Raw genomic sequence first — 23,249 nt, forward strand, 5'->3', positions numbered from 1 at the left:
CTACCTAGGGGGGCTATGCAGTTCCACAGGACCTGAAGGCGTACTACAGGCAGCTAGAAGCACACAGAAAATTTGCAGCACGGCCTCTTTGAAGATCTTGATCTGCTGCAGGATTGATGTTGGCCTCGGAAGCTTTGGGTGCGTCGAGATCAACTGAGGGATCAGCTCCAATGTCTTATGGAATGCAACTAAAATATCATCACGCCTGCGCATTCTTTTTGCAGTCGAAGTGGCAGGATGGGGTCAAGTCCTGCTCCTGCTTCGCTTATCTATGACAGTTTAGATTTTGACTTCGACTTACTAGAAGACTTACTGTGGGAAGCAGAGTGGCTGCAGAGCCGCCCTGTTTCTGGGAGTGAGTGCTGACCTGTAATTTGGAGCAGGATCTCAGTGAAGGTCATGACTTCTTGTGTTCGGCAACAAACAACTTCACCTCCCAGTTTTGAATCGCCTTTTAATGACTTACAGCGCACTTACCACCCAACTTCGAGCTGTGTCCTGAGCCTAAGCCACCATTGTGACCAACGTTCACAGCATGGCTTGATATGGAAAGTCACTGAACCCCTTTTCTTTTCTGCTTCCTAGAGCTTGCACAGTAACTTTGGTGTACATCTGCCACATGTAACACTGTTTTCTCTCTACATTCATAATTTACAGATCTAAAGACCACGATGAACCAGCATCATTAACGCTTTAATTTGAAACGGCAAAACCTCAAATGAAGGGAAGTGAATAGAAAGCATTTTGATTCACCTGCAATTTTGAACCTCCATACACCCTACAGCCAACTCTGAGTGCAAGCACTCCAATTCAATTCCTGTGTGCCTGGTGGCAGCACACATAGTATGTTTTATGATACATTGTTTACTGTCTTTTTACTGTAGCAGCACTCCATTGCTCAGTCAAGGGGAAAAAAACACAGTTAATAGCTTCCATGTTTAGCCTAAAAAACATGTTTGAATATTAAATGTTTTATTATTAATTTTTAAATTCAGAATTATAGTGCTTTAGTTATTAGTGCAAATGTAAAGACTGTTCTCTCCATCTCATCTATGCAGGAACAAATCCTCTGCTGCAAGGTGGGCGTTCATCAGGGATTTCAGATTTTGCAAACCAGAACATATGGAGTCTTTATTTTTTCGTCAGTTCAATGTCACAAACAAACATTCGTTTGAAGCGCCAACTTTCTGGAGGTCCTGTTGAAATTATTAAAAAGGGCACATAAAAAAGGTACAAGAGGATGGGTAGGCCGTCAATGTGTCTTCTTGAAAAAGTTGAGTCCTTTCAGTTCTTCAGGAAGGTAATCCTGCTCCACAGGGCCCTTGAACATGGGGTTGTACTTGTATCCCTGACCGTAGCCCAGGCCCTTCATCAGCTTGGTTGGTGCATTCCTCAAGTGCAGTGGAACAGGCGGAAGCGGTCCTTCGTGGTTCTTCAAGCAGGCCTTCACGTTGTTGTATGCGCTGTAAACCTCAATGGACTTGGGGGCTCTGGCTAAGTAGACAACGCACTGCGCTAGTAAAACCTGGAAAAACAGAACAAAAACTATGTAAACAAACATCCTCTTCATAAATTCATTTTCTTACACACTACATTATCTGTAGGATCCAGTCTTCCTTGGAAAATAAATGTGTTCTTTGATACCTAAATGAATGCAGGCTACTTACCATAATGACATTTGTAGCATTAGACCCTAAATCTTCCACTCACCTGTGAGATCTTTACTTTAGTCCCAGTCATGGGAGTGTTTGCCAAATCTGTGAAGCATTGGCACAGTGGTGTCTAGCTAAGGCCCGCGAGGGCAAGATGCATGCCACACATTCAGGCTAGCCTCAGACCATGTAAATGAGCTCCACTTAGATAAACCGCATATGAATGCACTATGGGCATACCGTGAAAATGTTGCATAGAAGTACCCTGGACATCGCTGCCCTAGCAAATGCTCTGCTCAACCCAAGCTGAAGACCAGTCCCCAAGAACTGTAGATTCAACTTTGCCTCTAGGTCCAACTCTCCAGGTTCCAGACAGCAAAATATTATTAAGCCAGGGAATAAGAAACCTAATTCATTCAAACAAAAAAGAGGGGTGACGGGTGCAAGAGGACTTGGAAATTCGTAGCTTAATGCAGCCTTCACTAAATAAGACTGATTTTGAGCAACTAAAGCCCCTAGTGCAGAACCTTTTCTGGACATTCTTATATTGAATATGCTGAATCGGAAGGGCCTGCTGTGGTGCAGGTCTTCAAGCAAGCTCACAGGACCCCAATTCTGATGCCCCACCAAGACTAAAGATTGCAAGAATTTTCAACCACAGTGATAGGGATGCCATCCTTTTTGCCTTTAGAACGTGAGAAGTCCTACGGTATGAAGAAGAAAACATCAAAACATTCCCGGATTTCACATTTAAGGTCCAAAGCAAGAGACATAGCTTTGGCAATGTCAAGAAGATCCAAAGAAGAAAGAAGATAAAGTAGATCTTAAGAGGGAGGGAGATAAAGTATATGATGATGTGCCCAGCAAAACTGCGGACAATAGCAGAAGGGAAGATCTGGACCTTTATGATTCCAGAGGAGGCCTGAGCTGTACAGGGGGATGGCGGCCAGTGAGCAAATGATGAGAAAGAGCAGGAAGATAGCAAGACTACAGTAGTGGGTGCTGCAGATCATGGGAGAGAGCCGGTGGTACGAAAGTTCCCAACCGGGAGAGAAACGCACAGGCGATAGAACACACAGAGAAACGAAGGAAGAGGATTGAAAATAATAAGAAGGTCCTATGGACAACATACACAGGCTGGAAGAAGAGACTTGAGCATGGGACAAGACAGAAGCTTTTGAAGAGGGGGGGGGGGGGGGGGCAGACGTGGCATTCTAAAAGGTAACACAAACGCAACCCAAAAAGGGACACAAACTAAGGTCGTAATTAGAAAGGGAGCTGCCCTCAAACAGTCAAATATTTATAAAGTATGCATACACAATGTTTGACTTCAAGAGAGACACACCAAAAGGGAAGACAGTCTCAGATTTATGTTAACTCAAGGGTATTGTAAAATGATGGGTCAACAGGCACTCCGTAAGTTGGGGGGTCAGGTATTTCTAAGTCTGACGAGCAGGGGAGTTGGGGAGGAGGATTGAGTTTCAGAAACACATGGACACCTCAGGGGCACCGCTTAAGCTAACATTCAGACACAAAGCACTACACCACCAGTGGACAGGGGATGGATAATGCTAAGTCCAGGACACTTAACACATCTCACTCACTATAAAAGCACAACAAGAGCAAATTAACGTAATCTTGACGAATGTTAATGCACTAGGCAATAAAGTGAAAAGGGGAATTGTTACGCAATACCTTAAAAGGTACAATCCAAATATAGTTATGTTGCAGGAAAGGCATCTTAAAGGAAATAGTTGTAGGGCACTTGAGCAAAATTGCTACAAGCCCCCTGAGGATATACCTCGAATTCAGGAGGAGTAGAGGTATTAGCGTGAATACTACACATCCCTAAGAAAACATGGACGGACATAGAGGGAATAGAGGGAACATATGTAATACAAGCGGGTCATTGGGACGGACTAGCGATTAATCTATGTTATGCTCAAAATGCACAAAACCACCCTTAAAGTCCTAGGAGTCATACTGCTGCAATTACAACTAGGGCTGCTTTTATTGGAGGGGGGGCGGGTATTTAAATTTGGCGGTCAAGGACAAACTGGATAAGAAAAGTCACAGGGAAGAAGGGCACATTAGCAATTTTATCCAGGGGCCATGGGTTTAATTAATGTATGGAGAGCCCACAGGCCAGACAATATACCTATCACTCACGGTGCACAACAATTTCCATGAACAGGCTACTTGGCAATGCAAGGCATTCCCATAGGGCGCTATGAAGCAGCACGTATAATGCCTACAGGCATATCAGATGGATCACTCCCCCAAATGAGTCGTAATAAGAGAATGACGCATGGGACTTAGAGAAAGATGGTCCACAGACCAGTGCTACCTTAAAAACAGACAGCTAGTTAACAAAATTAAGAAACAGTAGTGATCTATACTTTGTTAAAAAATGAGGACATGGGGAATTTCGCTTTTACACACTGAGAGGTATACAAAATTGATCAGAGGAAAATAAATATTATTAATTGCAGGAGGGAAGAAAAGGTAAAGGCTTAAATGGCTAGGGTAGAATCCCACATCCACAAAATGGAGGCAAACCTACATTTTTTCGATTAAGCAGTGCAAACCCATAAATTGAAGCTCAAACAACATGAATATTGAGACCTTGCGGAGAACACTGCATGGGCAAACTTTATAGTGTGGCAACGTAGACTACAATGTAGGCAAAAATCAGATAAACTGCTAGCAGGGCTGGGACAGAGAAAAAGAAATATAAACAGGGTTCCAGTGGTGAAATTGACCTCCAGCCAGCACACACAGGGTAATAAGGAGGTAGCAGCGGTATCTGCTAAATACTATAAGCAAATATAGGAAGCATCAAATAACACATAAAAGGAAGTGAGGGAATTCCTTAAAGATATTAAGTTCCCGTAGCTCACTACAAGAGAATAAATCGGCAAGACACAGAAATAGAGGTCAGTGCTCCGCTCTCAGCCCCAGCACCGTCACATGGCCCCCCTAGCCACCATCGTCAAGAACCAAGGGCTCAACATCGTCTCTTACGCCGACGACACCCAGCTTATCCTCTCCCTCACCAACGAACCCAACATCATCAAACACAACTTCCAAGAAGGGATGAAAGCTGTCACCACCTGGATAAAGAACAGCTGTCTGAAAGTCAACTCATAAAATACAGAAGTACTCATGATTGACTCCACCTCCTCCGCATGGAACGACTCCTGGTGGCCCTCAACCCTCGGAAATCCCCCCACCCGACGGACCACGCACGAAACCTTAGCACCATACTAGACTCATCGCTCACAATGAACTGCCAGATCAACGCCATATCCTCGATTTGCTTTAACACCATCCGCATGCTCCGAAAGACTTTCAGATGTATCCCAACCGAATCCAGAAAAACTGTCATGCATGAGTTCAACAGCAGCAGACTGGACTACGGCAATGCTCTCTATGCTGTAATCAATAAGAAACTCCTTTGTAAACTCTAGACTGTCCAGAACACCGCAGCCAGACTGATCCTCGACATCCCCCATCGCAGTCACATCATTCAACACCTCTGCGATATCCACTGTCTTCCAGTCAAAAGAAGAATAACCTTCAATCTTCTCATCCACGCATACAAGGCCCTTCACAACACTGAACCCGCATACCTGAACAGCAGCGTCTCCTTCCATGCATCCAAAAGATAACTTTGAGCATCTGAGCTCTCTCTGGCCACCGCCCCTCGTATCAATAAGATCCGAACGGGAGAAAAGTCCTTCTACTACCTTGCAGCTAAAGCCTGGAACACTTTCCCCATCCACCTGTGGCAATCTCCCACATTGCCGGAGTACAGGAAGGACCTCAAGACCTGGCTTTTCGGATTACCCCAGCACTCATTGGAGCCCCCCCCCCCAGCGCCTTGAGACCCTCATGGGTGAGTAGTTGCGCTTTACCGACCCTGATTGATTGATTGGCACTATCTAACCAAGTGGAACCCCATGTTCGGAGACACCATTTCTTGCACTCCAAAGTTCCAAACATTTTGGATCTCCAAGATGAATTCCTGGGAAACTTAAAGCTCTGAGGTGGCAAGCTTCTGTTTTTGGTGTTAGAATACCCCCGCTCCCTCCTTCACAAAACATGGTGGGTGAGGCAATCTAACAATCTGAGGCTTTGGAGCAGCTAGTAAAATCTATGTGTTAGTCTTATGTGTCCTGGCAAACTACATAAACTCAAAAACATAAGATTATTTGATGCAATGTAATTCTGACCACTGCAGGATTAGTCCAAGTACCACTGAAGCCATGAAACCAAAGAATGAGCTACATCACTTATAATGTTTCAATCTACTACAGTATGAGGACCACCACCAAGTCAACCAAACCAGAAGGGTACCTACCTATTAAGTTAGTCAAGCCTACTGTCTGGATAGTCTTCTCCGGGCACTTCGCTGGCACCAAACAAATCAATCCCGAAGGCTACCTTTTCTCAAATCCCCCAAAAGTTGGAAGAGATAAAATGGCAGAAGCCCAATGGAGACTGAGGGAGAATAAGCCAGTTAAGAGGAGGGACCATTTACAGAGTGGCCCCATATCTGACAGAATCCACGTAACTTTTGTTCAATGGTGAAGTTTGATTTCTGATGGGAACCCCGCCACTAAGGTCCTGCTCTAACTCTAGAGACTGAAAGAAGTGTGCCCTCTACCCTAGAATCCAATACAGAAATCAGACGATGCTGTGCATAGACCCACTTTATATTCTGTACTGTTGCACAAATAAAGTGGACCTTCAGGACCATGCCAAGTGTTCTTCTGTCCAGCGGCTCCATAACCTGCAATCACGGGCAGATGGACGGTGAGGCAGGAAATTAAGGTCAGACACGGGGATGCCATAAGCTCTTCCTAAAGTACTCTCAGCTGGTTAGCAACACCCTTGACCACAACAGTATACAAGCTAGTCTTCTTTCAACTTGGGTTAAATCAGTCAATCAATCATACAGCGCAGCTACTCACCTGTGAGGGTCTCAAGGTGCTAGGGGGCTGGGTGGGGGTATGTGCTGCTCCGTCTGGGTTCAGTTGAAGAGCCAGGTCTTGAGATCCTTCTTGAACTGGGTCATCGACAGGGATTGCCTGAGGTGGAGGCGCAGGGTGTTATAGGTCTTGGCGGCAGGGTAGTAGAAGGATCTTCCTCCGGTTCTAGTCTAGTCGATCCGAGGGACAAGGGCCAGTGGGGCAGAGCGGAGGTGTATGGTGGGTACGTGGAATGTGAGGTGGTGGTTCAGGTATGCTGGTCCAGTATCGTGGAGAGCTTTGTAGGCATGAGTGAGGAGCTTGAAGGTGACTCTTTAGTTGACTGGGAGCCAGTGCAGTTTGCAAAGGTGTTCGGTGATGTGGCTACGGCCGTTGGGTGTTAAGGACCAGTCTTGCTACAACATTTTGAACGTTCTGTTGTTGCCTGAGGAGTTTCTGGATATGTCAGCGTAGAGTGCATTGCGGTACTGTCTTTCTTGCTTTGGTTAGTCGTCCTTATGGTGATTAACTACACTGGTACTAGTGCTCTTCCCCGGACCTCCTAAGAAGAGATGCTAAAACTCCATTGTTATCAAGCATTGACTTAATCATATTGAGCCCGAAGCAGACTGTCCTGTCTTTTATCAGAGCATCTGCACTATGCAAAGAATATCCTTTTCCTAGTCGGAGTTCTTGGAATCACTGTCCTGGAGCAGCCATACAGATAGTGGACTTTAAGGCTTAAGGTCATAGGACTTCAGCCAAAACTGCAATTAGGACTGTCAGCAAAAGAACTGTAGGAGTGACTGAAGGCAAAACCAGGCCATGAGATGAGTATGAGGGAGGCACAAACAGTCTTGTGAAAAAAGCTTCAATTATTTGTCCTGAAGCTGAGCAGGGCAGGGCCTTGTGGGCATTATAAATGAGACAAAACTAGAGGCAGCAGTATAAACACAGGTTCCAAAGCTGGAGCAGTGCCCCCATAAGGCCCTTGCCCCATGGGCATTACAATGGATGACTGTTGGGACCCTTAAAACGTGATAGCCGGATATATTAGGGTGAAGAACTGCTATCCAGTTTTTTGGGAATATTGTCCGATTCTAAAATACTTAGCACCAATAAAGTTTGTCTTAGAACACACAGAGGATGGCACCACAAGGGTTTCTATCAATACCAATATGTAATAGAGACTATTAGCCTTTCCCACTAGTCAATATACCAAACAGGAAAGATAAATATTCATTTAAAATTCTGATTTTAGCAGTACACAATAAGGAGTAACATAAATGGGCAAAATCGATTTTTGAGAGACAGAGTAATACCGAAAACTCAAGACAGACACTTAATGTGGCAGAATATGAGGATAAATATTTAAATCTCTTGAGTCTTGCTGGAGATTAACATGAAATGATAGAAGAACAACAAACTCATGTTTTTTAGCTTGTTTAGACATTGGACTAGAAATGGAAGAGATGTTCAAACAAAGTAGTGGCATTGCCTGCTCACACACAGTAATTCCCTGTCATGATGATGGTTCAGCAACAGTGGAACATCTGCCTTTTTTTTTATTGAGAGAGGTTGCAGACAGAAGGTTTTATCATCATCTATGAGGCTGTTTTCCAATGAGGAGTTACATCAACCTAAGTTATCTCCCACAGGTTAGGGTCCCACTTGCAGCAATATCTATAAAGATCCTGTCACTCGGAACAGATCCAATGATTAAAAAAAAGGATGGTGGGGGAGTTAAAAGGTGAATCCCATGACTGTGACATCAAGTGAGCGCAGGTCTTTCTCTGGGTATTTTTCTACTGTCCATCTGTTTTTCCCCACAGAGTATAGTAGGTTGATGCGAAGAGTTCTCAGGAAATTCCATGCGGCAGCCACAAGCAACCACTGGGAATGTCAAAAATATTGACAAAACATTTCAACACATTATCACATAATAAATGGTCATGTTAAACAACCCAAAAATATGAGTTTGAGGGAGTGTGCATTCATGATGAAAATAGTCCCATAATTTTGGGAAATAAAAAAAAGAAAATTTCTACAGATCGAAAAATGGTTCTAAAATGGGGAGCACATTTATTTCCTTAACTTCAAATCTAAGATTGTCTGCTTGATTACAAGAGGCGTAAGTGCTGCTCATGGTAGTTGAAGTAAACCAGGATGTCCATGAAATTAATAGATTTTACTCTGAGTTTGTAAATCTATAAAGTTCTTGGACGTAAGACTACGTCTGGCAAACTTCATTTTAAACATATTACCTTCAAATTGTCCAGAAAAATACTCATGAGTTGACATAAAATGTAAATAAGAAACCTGTTGAAGGCTATGTGTTTATATTCTCAATGTCAATCAATATTTACAACTGATAAGTGTGCCTTGGCATCATGGACGTCATTTGGTGTCACCAGGGGTTGAAGCTGGTACCCCTGGCTTATTCCCTGCAACCCCAGGCACTTTCTTTGCATCCTGTGGCCTAACAGTTGGCAAAATGAATGCCAAGAATGCAAGGGGGGTTCGTCCTCCTTATTTTCCAGCTCATTTTTAGGTCTCGCCTAACAGCACACACGCACTGTTGCTGCGAGAGCTATTGTATACAGCAAAGGGCTTGGAGTACGCCCATTATTTACCATTTGCTGGCGTGTCATTCTGTATACCTACCTCCTAATTGGTCACCATATGCCTCATGTCACTTCCTTTTGTTTCTCCGGAGCACGGACCAAGTACAAATTGATTTCATTTAATTTGTGTCCTTCTGCTGCTCTGCTGTGCTTCAGAGTACTGTTTTTTCTCATTTTTCTGTCCATCATTTCCACTTCCCTGCAACACTTTTGGGTTGCTTTTAACTTGCGACCTACAGGCTCTTGTATTTTTTTCATTTGTTTATTGATTTTCAATTGACACAACATCCCCTTCCAACCTCGCCATTCGTTGAGACATTCCACAATTTTGCAATTCATATGATATACAGTATCTTCAAGGTACCCACCCCGCAACCTGTCAGTAATAGCAGGCCCATGGTTGCAGTGATGAGGGTCACCAGAGCCATGAGGGAGTGTGTCATGAGTTTGGTTGTGTGGTAGTTGTGTTGGGGTCAGGTGAATTTATTCCATCTGCATCAGTCTGTCTAAGGGGCGATACAAAGGATTCCCAGATATTTTTGGGTAGTGTAGCTAGCGGTATCAGATCTCAATATGTGATCAGTTGTTCCTGGCAGTATGAGATGTCAGCTATCCAGGTCGGTGTCGGCCGTCTCCCCCATTGTATTGCCACTCTACGTTTAGCTAGCAATAGCAGCATCGCCGTGAGGCGTCTACAGCTCTTCGGGACGTTTTTCACATATCCCAGCAGGCACACAATAGGGTCAGGCAGGAGTGGAGCCGCTGCAATAGTGCTCACTTTATCGCACACCTCAGCCCAATACCGAGCTACTTTAGGGCAGGACCATGCTAAGTGTGAGAAAGTGGCTTCCAGGCTGTGGCATCGGACACATGTGGAACCAGTCGTTAGGCCAATTCTATGTAGTTGTGTAGGCGTGCGGTATGTCCTATCAAGTAATTTCAGTGTATCAGACCTAAACGATAATTGGGGATAGTTCAGTTTGAGAGCAGCAATAGTACCATTGTGCTTCTGATATCTCCAATTGTAAGTCCCACTGCCAAACCATTTGGGCCTTAGAGGTCCCAATATTAAAGGCTATCTGTGTGAGTGTGTAAAGCCGAGTTACAAGTTTGCATGGTGTGGTAGCTGTGTGGACATATTCCAGTGCTGTAAAAATTGGGGTGGGGGAAACGATAGGGAAAGAGTCATGCATTGTGCGGCAGCTGGCTCTGATTTGATAATATAGTAGCATGTCCAAAAGCGACGGCGTACCCATGTTGGTGTTGACAAAGCGAAGAAGGAATTCGCCGTCTGGGTATAGGTCAGCATACGTTTTGATACTGCGCATTTCTGCACGCCGGGCCGCTCCCTTATCTCGTAGCGGAGGGAACCCGGGGTTGTCCACGAGGGAGGCAGCAGGCGCGTATAGAGTTGTGAGGCCGGCACATTTACGGAGACCATCCCACGCCCAGCGCACACACTCCACTGTGTCAATTTTAGCTTTAGGGGCCTTGTATTGTTGAAACAGTGCTGTGTTTAGTGCCCATGGTCCCGTCCGATCATGCTCAATCGCTAACTGCGGCTGGAATGGGGTGGGGTGTAGCCAGTAGTGCAGGAATTGTGCCTGGGCGCACAATGCATAAAGCTTCATATGTGGAGCACCCAGAACTCCGTGTGCGAGTGGCAGTGTTAACCTTTAATATGATACTCTAGGTTGGCGTCCCGCCCAGGTGAGCGTGATCAAGCGGGACCGCAGCCGTTCAAACAATTGTGTTGTGAGAGGGATATTCACAAAGAGGTACAGGAACTTAGGAAGTATAACCATCTTGGCTATAGATATAAGGCCCGCCATTGACAGTGGAAGTTTGATCCACAGTGGAATGCATGTTTCCAACTAGTCCATGGCACACCCATAGTTTACTCCTCACAGTACTTCGGGGTCTCTGCTAAGCTATATGCCCAAATATTTGACAGGCTCCATCACCCATCTCAGGGGGTATTCAGCTGTAAAGGGCGTTGTGGAATCCATCAATGGAAATAAGATCGATTTGGCCCAGTTTACCTGGATTCCCGAGTAGCCGATCACCTCCCTAATCACTGGCCCCAAATTTGTTTCCAGATCCTGCATGTACAGCGCCACAGTGTCGGTGTACATGGAGACAATGAGGCCACGGGTTGTGAAGCCTATGCTCTGTTCTGCATGGTGTTGCCGCAGTCTGGCCGCTAATGGCTCCATGGCTATGGCGAAAAGGATCGGGGATAGGGAGCATCCCTATCGAGTGCCGCGAGTGATGTTTATTGGATCTGAGATACTCCTGTTTAGCCTAAGTCATGCAGTGGGAAATGTGTATAATAGTTGTATTTTCAGAATGAAATTATGGCTCAGTCCCAGCTGTCGCAATAGCGAAAAGGGAAAGGGCCACTCCAAAGTGTCAAATGCTTTGGTGGCGTCCTGTAAGGCATCCACCACTGGGGTGTTGTGGTGTAAGTGGTGCATGATTGCGAAAATAGTATGGAGATTATGGGATGTCACATGCCCGGGGACGAAACCGAACTGATCTGGTCATACAATCAATGGCAGAAGGGGCAGCAAGCGATTTGCTAGGACTTTCGCATATATCTTATTGTCTATGTTTAGTAAGGACAACGGACGGTATGATTCACATAGGTCAGCAGGTTTGTCTGGTTTTAGGATGCTCACAATTACCGCCCCTCGTAGCGAGGGGGGAAGTTACCCCAATGTTAGTGACTCGAGGTACATCTCAATAAGATGTGGGATAAGTATGGGAGCATATTATTTGTAGAAGGCCGGCGTCAGTCCATCGAGACCAGGGGCTTTATCTGCTGGCATAATCGCTATTACTTGGGTAATCTCTTCTGGTGTAATCGGAGCATCTAAGTAGTCTCTGTGGGATTGGTCTAGTCACAGGAGTTGAATGGAATCGAAAAATTCCAGCAGTGACTCTGGTTCTCTATCTATTCCAGCAGTGCATAATAGAGCGCGGAAAGAGTACATACTTTCTGGTAATTTCGATGGCAAAATTTGGGAGTCATCACCTTTTAGTTCGGTCACATAAGTGGCAGTATGAGGTTTGCGCAGCGATCCAGCTAACATGCTGCCCTGGCAGTCACCCTCCCCATATCTACGTGCCTGGGCCTCTTTTCCTAAGTAATGAGTCTCCCTCTTCTTTATAAGCGGAGATTCTCTCTCTAATGCCGGCTAGCACAGAGGGGTCGGGTTTTCTGCAGTATTCCTTTTCTGATTCCTTGATATTGGCTTCTAGTTTGTCTAGTATGCCGGGCAGCGCTCGCAACACTGCCGACTGTTCCGCAATGCAGACCCCGTGTATGACTACTTTAAATGCTTCCCACAGCCATGGAGAGCGACTCCACCGACCCAATGCTGCACGCAAAGTAATCCTCAAATGCTGTACGGATTTTCTCTTTAAAAGCAGCATTGTGCAATACATTTGGGGGAGTCATCACAAAAAAGCACGGGGAATGGTCTGTGGTATTGGGAGTGTCAGCACCACTGGTGCATGATCATAAAGCATGCGCGGGAGGTGCTTGGTCAGTGTAGTTCTGGCATGTGCATCTTTGGTGATAAGCCAATAGTTTAATCGGGACCATGTGTACTCATAAGAGAAGCAAATTCCCTCTTGCATGTTTGGGTGAGCATGACACGCATCAGTCAATTGATAGTCTGCGATCTGTGTATTTAGAACTCCGGCCGAGCACGGGCTCTGCTTGCGCATCCCAGAGCGTTCTAATGCCTCCTCTAATGTCACATATGATGTCCCCACCCCACAGTACCATCCCTGATCTGTAATTAGTCATCGGTCTCCATATAGTCAGGAAAAAGTATGGGTCATCAATGTTTGGGCCGTACACTGCAATTAATGTTATCGCTGTTTACAAAGTGTGCTGGTCACAATTACGTGTCTGCCCTCCTGGTCAGTATGTGCCCATGTAGTGTGCCATGGAGCCCCTTCTAAACAGTACCGAGACGCCCCTGATGTAGTCAGCGTATACTGCAGAGTAGGTTTCTCCCCACCAGCGAGCCTGTAATCTTGAAAGAGTATTATCAGTTGGGTGCGTTTCTTGTAAGAAGCATATGTCAATCTGGTGTCGCGCTAGGTATGCGTGCACCAGCCAGGATTTGCAGTGGTCATTTAGGGGCCTGATGTTCAAGGTCAGACACTTAAGGCTAACTATTGTAGTAATGTACACAGGTGGTGTTAGTCTGTCAGTATATCTTAGGATCTTCAGTGTCCGCAGCTTGTATAGGTCAAACGTGTGTGTGTGTCAGAGTAGCATGATTTCCAGGCGAATCCCAGAATCTGTGTGCCTCCTCGAGCGGTCAACCGTAGGTTGCACTCTCATCCTCCCCAAAGTTCCCAAACATGAAGACAAACTTGTAGACAATCCTCCACCCTCCCACTCCAACCCCCAAACAGGTTGAGTAACATTCCCTCCCTCTTCCCACTTCCCTCCCAAAAAACGAAAATAACGTATGCAGGACTTATCCCCCAGGGCCATGGGTTCTCCAGCGGACTACCCTGTCCCTGGGGCCAGGGTGGCTGGGCAAGATTCAAAGGGTGGTAAAGTGTGTTCAGAAATGCTGTCAGCTGGCAGTGTCTAGGGCTGATTACACAGATGCGCCTATGCCACCGCCTCGGGCCTTTGTTCCTTTAAGTGGGGGTCTCAGTTTCCGTACGGGAGTCTGTGTTATTAATCACGGTCACTGGTGTGCCTTCGTCAAATGGATGGGGAGATTTAGATGTGTCGCGTCTGGTTTTGTTTATTTGTTTCCCATGTTTCATGGCAGCTGCTGCGTCAGTAAAGAATGTTGTGCGGCCATCCAGCGAGATTTGTAATTTTGCCAGGTATAGGAGGGCATAGTTCACCCCAGCTGCTGGAGGACTCGCTGCGCTGGCATAAATTCCCTTCTTGCGGCTTGCACTGCCTTGTTGAAATCCGGGTGAACGAGAGGACATTACCCTGATGCTGCATCTATCCGCACTCTCTGGCTGGGTGAAGGATTGTGTCTCAGTCTCAATAGTTTAGTATCCTGGCAATTATAGGACGAGGTGGTGCTCCAGGACGCGGACGCGGCCCAAGAGTATTGTGTGCTCTCTCCACAATGCAAACGGCAGGCAGGCCAGTGCTGAATAGTTCCTGAAGCAGGTTTTCAATGTTGCATTCCATTTAAGCGATAGCCGTGGATTCCGGTAATCCGGAGGTTGTTTCTGTGGGAGCGTGATTCTAAGTCTTTGTTTTTGGCTTTTATAACCTCTAGTACTCTATCCATTTTTAGCATCTTCTGGTTGTTGTCAGTCCTTCGCTCTTCGGCGTCCGATATCCCTGCTTCCATGTGGTTTAAACACTCATCAGGTGCGTCTACACAGTGTTTAACCTGGTCTAGGCGTGCTGCAGGTTGGTCTAGCTTGGAGTCTATTGCTTTTAAGCTGGGCTTGATATCAACTAGATGCGAGCGTGTATCTCCATCCTGTGTTACTGGTTCGGCTGTCTGTTGCCCTTCTGTATCTTGGGTGGGCTCGCCCTGTCTGGTATGGCAGTGCCCCTCAAACATGAGCTTGGGCTGCCTAGCATCAGGTGTACCCATTGCGTTAGTGTTCAAGCGGTCTGCCTTCCGACCGTTAGCGAACTTCTATGCTTGATGTATGAGGGGGGAAGCCTCAATGTCGCTTATGTCATCTGTGAGCTCTCAAGAGGTGGAGTAGGGCAAGTGACTAAATGAAGGCTTCCAGCTTAGTGCCCTCTTAAGGACAGTGTATTCTCTACTTTTCGGTGCTATGTTGTCCTACAGGTTTGTTTGTTGTTGCCTTACATTGTTTTGGAACTCAGCGCTTCATTTTACAGCACCAAACAAATGTCATGCAATACTAAGGCAGTATGTGTGACTGCAAATGTATTTATTTATATTGTTTTATATAGCGCAAACATGACCCAAGAGGTTATCAGAGCACATCATGCAGGCCTTTTTTTTTTAACTCAATCCTTGCATCATATGGGAGCTAAATTAGAGCCTGTAGATCAGATTGATGTGGTTGTATCTTTTGGATCCTATGAGGAGCTTTGCAGCAGAGTTAAGTGTTTGTAGGCTGCGTCTCCTATGCACATACAAAGTATGTCTGTTTAAAGTGTACACTATCCTACAACCAGACTACCATAGTCTTTCCAGGCAAGCAGTCCAGTCACATGCTTCAGGCCAGTCTGCCATTAAGCAACACACATTTTGGACACATCTGTGCCTTTTTATTTAAAAAAAAGTTTGTGACTTTTTAAAGTGCATCAATTTTGGGCAGCTCTGCAGTAAATCCATTTCTCCTTAAAACCTGTGTCCTCATTCAGATATGTATTCCACCTCTTCTCTGAGTATGCAAAGTATGCGTCTGTTTAAAGCGCTTCAGTTTTGTGCAGCGCAGCAACTACTCAATTTCACCTTACAACCCGTGACCAAGTCCTCATTCTCATATGTATTCCACAGAAGGCACTATCAGGCACCCTATATTCATATGCACTTAGGTGCAAGAGATGTAACTATCTACCCCACTCCACTCCAATATCTACCGCACTCTACTCCACACTACCCAACTCTAATCTACTCCAATGTACCCCACTCAACTCCACTGTACCCCAATCCACCTCATTCCACCCCAATCTACCCCACCTCACTCTATCCCAATTTACCCCACTCCACTCCACTCCACTCCACTCTATCCCAATCTCCCCACTGCAATGTACCCCAATCTACCATACTGCAATCTACCCCAATCTACTCCATGGCACCCCACTCCACTAACTTTTAGCCATGCTGAACAGCTGCCACACTAGCGATCAACATGACAAACACATTGCCAAAGCCTGCTTGCTTGTTAATTCCGTCAATAGTGTGTAATTGCATATTATACACTATTAGTATAATAAAAATTGGAGCATCAGGCAAGTAAACAATGTTTTGAAACAATGTTGTACACAAACTTGTTGGCGAGTGTGTTTTTGCATGAGAGAGGGAGTGTTTATGTGTAAGCATTTGTGTATGCGAGCAATGTGTGTGTGTGAGTAAAATGACAGTTGGTGATAGGAGGGGCAATTAATGAGACCAAATGTCAGTAAGTGAGAATGATTGAGTCAGGATGAGTGACAATGATGGAAAAAGAGTGAGTGTAAGTCAGAGTGAGTAGGTGTGAGTTAATCAGTGGAAGAATGAGTGACAATGTATGAGTGAGTGCAAGAGATTGATAAGGAATTGGTGCAAGTGAGAATGAATTAGTGCAAGTGAGAATGAGTGACAGAGTAAGAGTGAGTAGGTGAGGAGTGTGAGTTTGTGACTGTAACTTAGCATGAGTGAGAATGTGTTGTTATGCGTGTGAGTCTGCTTTTGGTCCTGGAAAAAAACGTGGTGTTGGCATACTGGACACAATTATTAACAGACAGGGACCTGGCATACCAGAGATAATAATTGATATATGGGACATCCATGGCAAAAGGCTGGCGCAGGCATACTAGAGGGAATTCTTGGTATGGGACACCCATAGTGAAATGTTGGTGCTAGCACACTGGAGGGGATTGCTGGCATAAAGGAGAATAGTTATAGCATACTGGGGTAGAGAGGGGCATGACAAAATGCTATCCCTATCATTTAAGGAGTACATTTTGACATAAAGGTCACCCATGGTATAAGGCTAACATTAATAGCAAAACTCCGTGACTGACATATTATATGCAATTGTTGGCATAAAGGAGCACCCATGGCATATAGGGGTCACCCATGCAAATCGTTGGCTCTAGCACAGTGATACTCAAAGTACGGCCCGGGAGCCGCTTGCGGCCCTATTGACCCTTAAATGCCTCCCCCTTGGTGAACAGCAGCACCGGCTGCTGTTTATTTGCTAGCACTAATATTTCGAAAAAAATGTTAAAAAATGGGTAAGCATTTATTAACCTGCAAATAAATGCTTGCCCGTTTATTTAACATGTTTTTGAACCTTCCTACACAATCCATGACCCACCCAGACCCCCTCTCACCACCCTGCTGGCATCAGTGCGTCACACCACAAACCATACTTTGTGGCTCCTGGGCAAATGTTTGTGAGTACGCATGCTCTAGCACAATGTAGGATATTTTTGGCATAATGGGGCAACGATAGTACATTTTGAAAACAAGCATTGAAAATGCAATAGGTCTTCCCCTCGTTTAAGTTAAAGCAATTCTGTTTGTAATTAGGTGGCTTTTTAGCTTTGCTTTTATTAGTGTTTTTCAAACTTTCATGTACATAACATGCATATGTATGCATATATGTATGCATGCATTTATATTTGTATTTAAATAGCTATGCAGATGTATGTATATATATGTTTATGTATGTATGTATATATACCCACACACATATATATAAATGCATATGCATATATATATACACACATACTTATATATACATGTGATCAAGGCCGTTTTCCGGCCGAAACGCGTTATGGCAGACAGAAGGGAGTCACCAATACTATAAATAAATATGTATTGACCGACGAAGAGGAGTTTGTGCATTCATTTTCCAGTGAAAGTTGACGAATGCTTTAAGCTCATATACTTCTATATATGTGCATATGTGTGCGTGTAGAGAGGTAGAGAGTGGTAGAGAGAGAGAGGGGTAGAGGTAGAGAGCGGTAGAGGTGTAGAGGTAGAGGGGTAGAGGTAGAGGTAGAGGGGTAGAGAGTTAGAGAGGTAGAGAGAAAGGTAGAGAGTGAGTAGTAGAGAGTAGAGTTAGTAGAGAGTAGAAAGTATAGTAGTAGAGAGCAGTAGAGAGTGAGTAGTAGAGAGCAGTAGAGAGTGAGTAGTAGAGTGAGTAGTAGAGAGTGGTAGAGAGTGAGTAGCAGAGAGTGAGTAGTAGAGTGTGAGTAGTAGAGAGTAGAGTGTGAGTAGTGGAGTTAGTAGAGAGTAGCAGAGTGAGTAGAGTAGTAGAGAGTGAGTAGTAGAGAGTAGTAGAGGGTGAGTAGTAGAGGGTGAGTAGTAGAGGGTGAGTAGAGTAGTAGAGTGAGTAGTAGAGAGTGAGTAGAAAGTAGTAGAGAGTGAGTAGTAGAGAGTGAGTAGAGTAGTAGAGTGAGTAGTAGAGAGTAGTCAGTCGTAGAGTGAGTAGTAGAGAGTAGTGAGTAGTAGAGAGTGAGTAGAGAGTAAGTAGTAGAGTGAGTAGTAGAGTAGTAGAGAGTTAGTAGAGAGTAGAGTGAGTAGTAGAGAGTGAGTAGTAGAGTAGTAGAGAGTGAGTAGTAGAGAGTGAGTAGTAGGGAGTAGAGAGAAGTAGAGTGAGTAGTAGAGAGTAGCAGAGAGAGAGTAGAAGAGAGTGAGTAGTAGAGAATGAGTAGAGAGTGAGAAGTAGAGAGTAAGTAGTAGAGTAGTAGACAGTGATTAGTAAAGAGTGAGTAGTAGAGCGTGAGTAGTAGAGAGTGAGTAGAGTGTGAGTGGTAGAGTGAGTAGTTGAGAGTGGTAGAGAGTGAGTAGTAGAGAGTGAGTAGTAGAGAGTAGAGTAGTAGAGAGAGTAGTAGAGAGAGTAGTAGAGAGTGAGTAGTAGAGAGAGTAGTAGAGTGAGTAGTAGAGTGGAGTAGTAGAGTGGAGTAGAGTAGTAGAGAGTGATTAGTAGCGAGTATAGAGTAGAGACTAGTAGAGTGAGTAGTAGGGAGTAGAGAGTGAGTAGTAGGGAGTAAAGAGTGAGTAGTAGAGAGTAGTAGAGAGTAGTAGAGAGTAGTAGAGAGTAGTAGAGAGTAGTAGAGAGTAGTAGAGAGTAGTAGAGTAATAGAGAGAGTAGTAGAGAGTGAGTAATAGAGAGTAGTAGAGAGTGAGTAGTAGAGAGTGAGTAGTAGGGAGAGAGTAGTAGGGAGAGAGTAGTAGGGAGTAGTAGAAAGTGAGTAGTAGAGAGTAAAGAGTAGTAGAGAGAGTGGTAGAGTGTAGTAGAGCGAGTAGTAGAGAGTAGTAGAGAGTGAGTAGTAGAGAGTAGAGAGTAGGCGAGACCTAAAAACGTTGTTTGGGTGGGCTAGAGATAGCCTCGTGTCTTCCCCGGTACAGTCAGCACATATTTGGACTTCAGTTTATTAGCTGTCTAAACACAGCAGCCGGGTGTCATGGCGCTGTTCAGTGACGCAACAAGACGCAGAAGTCAAATCACGCATTGACAGTTGTAGCAGAACAGGTTTTAGCAACGTACAATAATTGGTCAATGATAATTACCGAGGTAAACAAGATGAACAGTAACGGAATAAATAAGAAATACACGTCACTGTCAGCATGGTGTACGTCACTGTCAGCATGGTGTAGACTCGGTTCGGCATCAGCACAATCGGTCTCAACTAAGCAGGTGGTGGGGGGGAGGAGCCTAGCGCTTGACCAAGATGGCCGCGTGAGCTCTGAGCTCCCGAGACCCTCGCGCCCTCCGTCGACTATCCTGTCTCTAATCCTGTCGGTATGCATGGCATCGTGTGGATGACCTGTCAGGGAGGCGATTGATGCTACCCGCGGTCGGATCGCCCACCGGGAACCGGACTTATGCCTGGCGGAAGATTGCGGCCTATCTCCGAGGGATGCCAGGAGCTAGAGTTGGCAGGATGCCCGACTTCTAGTTGAACAACAACGGCCAGGCGAGGTGTGAACTGTCGGACGGAGGTCCCCGTCCTTTCACTTTCGCTTTCTCTCCCTTTGTCAGCCCTGCCCCTGGAGAGCTCTTGGTGGCTTTATTACCCTATGGACGCTCTGCAGGCTACTCTGGTGGCCCACTGCAGAACTGATCACCCCTGATTCCTTTCATTGAGAGGGACCCGTCTTATCTGAACCGACCTGCTTGGTATCAACCATGTCGGGCAAAGCAGAGGTGGATCGGCTGAAGGCTAAGTCTACCAGGCGGGGAGCCTATACCCAAGTCAATAGTATGGACCGCTATGCTCTGCAGAAGGGATCACCGAGTGGGTCGAGCCAGTCGCCGGATACCCAGAAGGAGGCCTCGCCTTTGGCCCCGGAGCTCTCACTACAGGATGTCATGGGCGCGCTCGAAGGGATGCAGACCTCGATTGGGAGACAGTTTGATGCCCTGGCGCATAAGGTGGATGCCATCTTGGTGGATGTTAACCTGATCCGTGCGGACTTGGGCAAAACGAATGAACGGGTTAGGACCCTGGACCTCAAGACCACGGGCCTCACCGATGATGTCACGGAACTGCAGATCGAGGTTCGTAAGCTGAGGACCGAGAGTGATCTCGCCGCCCGCCGGCTGGAGGATTTTGAGAGCCGGGCCAGGCGCAACAACGTGCGCGTCATCGGGGACCCGGAGTCCTCGGATGAGGCTTCGGTTGACCTGCTTGTCGAGGACTTGGTGCTTAATCATCTGAAGCCCAAGGGTCTTGGAAAGTTCTTTGCGGTTGAAAGGGCCCATAGAGTGCCGGGTGGGAGGCCCAAGGTGGGTGCCCCACCGAGGCCGATCGTCGCTCGGCTCTTTCATTTTCGAGATCGGGACGCTATCCTGCAAGCATCGAGGGTGACGGGCCCGGTCCCCTTCCAGAACGCGTCGGTGAATTTCTACCCGGACTTCACCCAGCAGGTGCAGAGGCAGAGACAGGGCTTTCTGGGGGTGAAGAGGCGGCTTCGGGAGAGGGATCTCAAGTATGCCATGCTCTTCCCTGCCAGACTACGTGTGGTGCACGAAGATCGGACATTTTTCTTTGACTCTCCTGTTATGGCCGATGAATGGCTGGACGCTTTGCCCCGACGACGGACGGGGGAGGACATTGCCGAGGATGGGGACAGTGGCCGGGATGGGCAGGGCTGATTTTTCGGAGCCGGTCTGACTCGATTTGGCTATATTTGAAGACTTGAATAGAGTGCAGTCAATGCGGAGGGCGGCGGGAGGACGAGGGGTGCTCTTTTCCTCCCTTAGGGTACTTTTTGTAGATTTTTGGGGTTTTTGTAGGGCGAAAGGCACACTGCAAGTTGGGGGGGCTTTGTAAGCTGCCGCAGGGGTGCAGGGTGGGGGGGGTTTCTGGGATTTTGGGTTTGTTGTTGGGGGGTTTATTTCTGCAAGGCATGATGATTCTTTCCAGGACTGTTCCATGTTGGCTCTTCGGGAGTGGGGTGGGCCTCTTTACGTTTGAGGATGGGGGGTAGGGGTTTAAGTGTTATAAGCTGGAATGTTAATGGTTTGGGGGATCGCATTAAGCGTGGGATTGTTTTGCAATTCTTGAAACGGTCAATGCCGGATGTTGCCTTGCTGCAGGAGACGCACCTTATTGGTAATACGTGCTATGCTCTGAATAGGAAGGGTTATAAATTCATAGCACATTCGGGATTCTCCTCTGGGTCCAGGGGAGTGGGCATCCTAGTCAGAGCCTTGCTACCATTTGAGGTGGACTCCACCATTGTTGATGATAGGGGGAGGTTTGTGGCGGTGGCGGGGCGGTGGGAAGGGAGAACTTTGGTTTTAGTTTCGGTTTATGTCCCGCCGGCCCTGCAGGCCTCCACGTTCACAGATCTGGGTAGGGCCCTGCTGGATCTCCCGGGGGGTATGCTTGTGGTGGGAGGTGATTTCAACGCTGTTGGCTCCGGCCTGCTGGATAGATACCCGCCCAGAGACACGGGGGGGCTCAGAGGTGGCTCCCAGACTTCCTAAACACGCTTGGCCTGATAGACTGCTGGAGGCTCCGGCACCCCACACAGAGCCAATACACGTTCCACTCCGGGGCACATGGTAGTCTCTCCAGGATTGATTACCTACTCACTCTGGCTGCGCATGCCTCATTGGTCTCCGAGGCGAGGCACATGGCGCGTGGTATATCTGACCATTCGCCAGTGTGGATCCGGCTGGATCTAGGTCGGGAGGGAGGAGGAAGGGTGGCCCCTATCAACCCGTGGTATTTCCGAGACCCCAAGATGCGCAGCGCGCTGGTAAAGAAAGTAGATAATTTTTTCAAGGATAATCAGGGATCCGTGGACTCGGCAGTGTCGCTGTGGGAAGCATTTAAGACCGTGCTCCGAGGGGAAGCCCTCTCCCTAGTAGTAGCTGCCAAGCGGCGGAGAGATGGCGAGGTTTTGCAGGTTGAGGAGGAGATCGCGGCTCTGGAGGGAGCGATGGAGGAGGAGGTTACAGAGTCCTCACTGCATGAGCTTTGCTTGAAGCAAGCTGAGTATAAGGACCTGGTGACGAACGCCGCTAAGACCCTCAGTAGGGAGCAGCAGGGCCGATTGTATGATGTTGGTGACAAGGCAGGGAAACTCCTGGCTTGGCTGGACAAAAAAGAACGGGTCAATAGAGTTGTGCCAGAGTTGACGGGAGAGAGGGGAGAGGCGATTGTGGAACCTGAGAGGATTGTACAGTGTTTCTCGGACTATTTCTGTAGGGTTTATGCCTCAGTGTCGGATAGGCCGCCCGAGGACTCGTCTGACCTCCTCCGTGATATCGAGTTGCCCTGTCTCTCCGACATAGATAGGGAAGATCTAGATGGTGACATAACGGTTGACGAGGTGGCGGGGGCTATCCGCGCGTTAAACTCGGGTAAGGCCTCGGGACCGAACGGTTTGCCGGTCGATTTGTACAAACTATTTCCGGATAGGGTCGCCCCTCACCTGCGCGCCATGTTTATGGAGGCGCGGGGGAGTGGGACCCTCCCGTTGGACCAGCGACTGGCGACGATCGTGGTTATACACAAAGAGGGCAAACCCCGAGATAAGTGCGCCTCATATAGGCCTATCTCACTTCTTAACGCAGAGCCGAAAATTCTGGCTAAAATCCTGGCGACCCGATTGATTAGGGTACTCGGTGACTTGGTCCACCCGGATCAATCCGGCTTCATCCCGCACCGAAACACAGCGTTAAATCTTCGGCGCCTTCATGGTGTAATCGCCAGGGCGGACACACTGCGTGAACCAGCTATTGTGGCGTCTCTTGACGCCACGATGGCATTCGACACGGTGGAATGGGCATATTTGTGGGCCGTGCTGACCAAGTTCGGCTTTGGCCACGGTTTT

The 23,249-nt window shown here is 46.8% G+C and overlaps 1 protein-coding gene across 3 annotated transcripts in view; it reads right to left on the reverse strand.

Moving 5' to 3' along the window:
* Positions 1-937: 937 nt before the first annotated feature.
* Positions 938-23,249, reverse strand: part of WRNIP1 (WRN helicase interacting protein 1) — a 320,975-nt gene continuing 298,663 nt past the window's right edge. For all 3 annotated transcript variants that reach the window (XM_085607137.1, XM_085607138.1, XM_085607139.1), the window contains exon 7: positions 938-1,525. In XM_085607137.1, the coding sequence (XP_085463263.1) occupies positions 1,253-1,525 (273 nt within the window). In that variant the 3' untranslated portion in view covers positions 938-1,252. The remainder of the gene's footprint in view (positions 1,526-23,249) is intronic.

This window comes from Triturus cristatus, chromosome 5_2, assembly GCF_964204655.1.
Source record: "Triturus cristatus chromosome 5_2, aTriCri1.1, whole genome shotgun sequence".
In the NCBI taxonomy this organism is placed as follows: domain Eukaryota; kingdom Metazoa; phylum Chordata; class Amphibia; order Caudata; family Salamandridae; genus Triturus; species Triturus cristatus.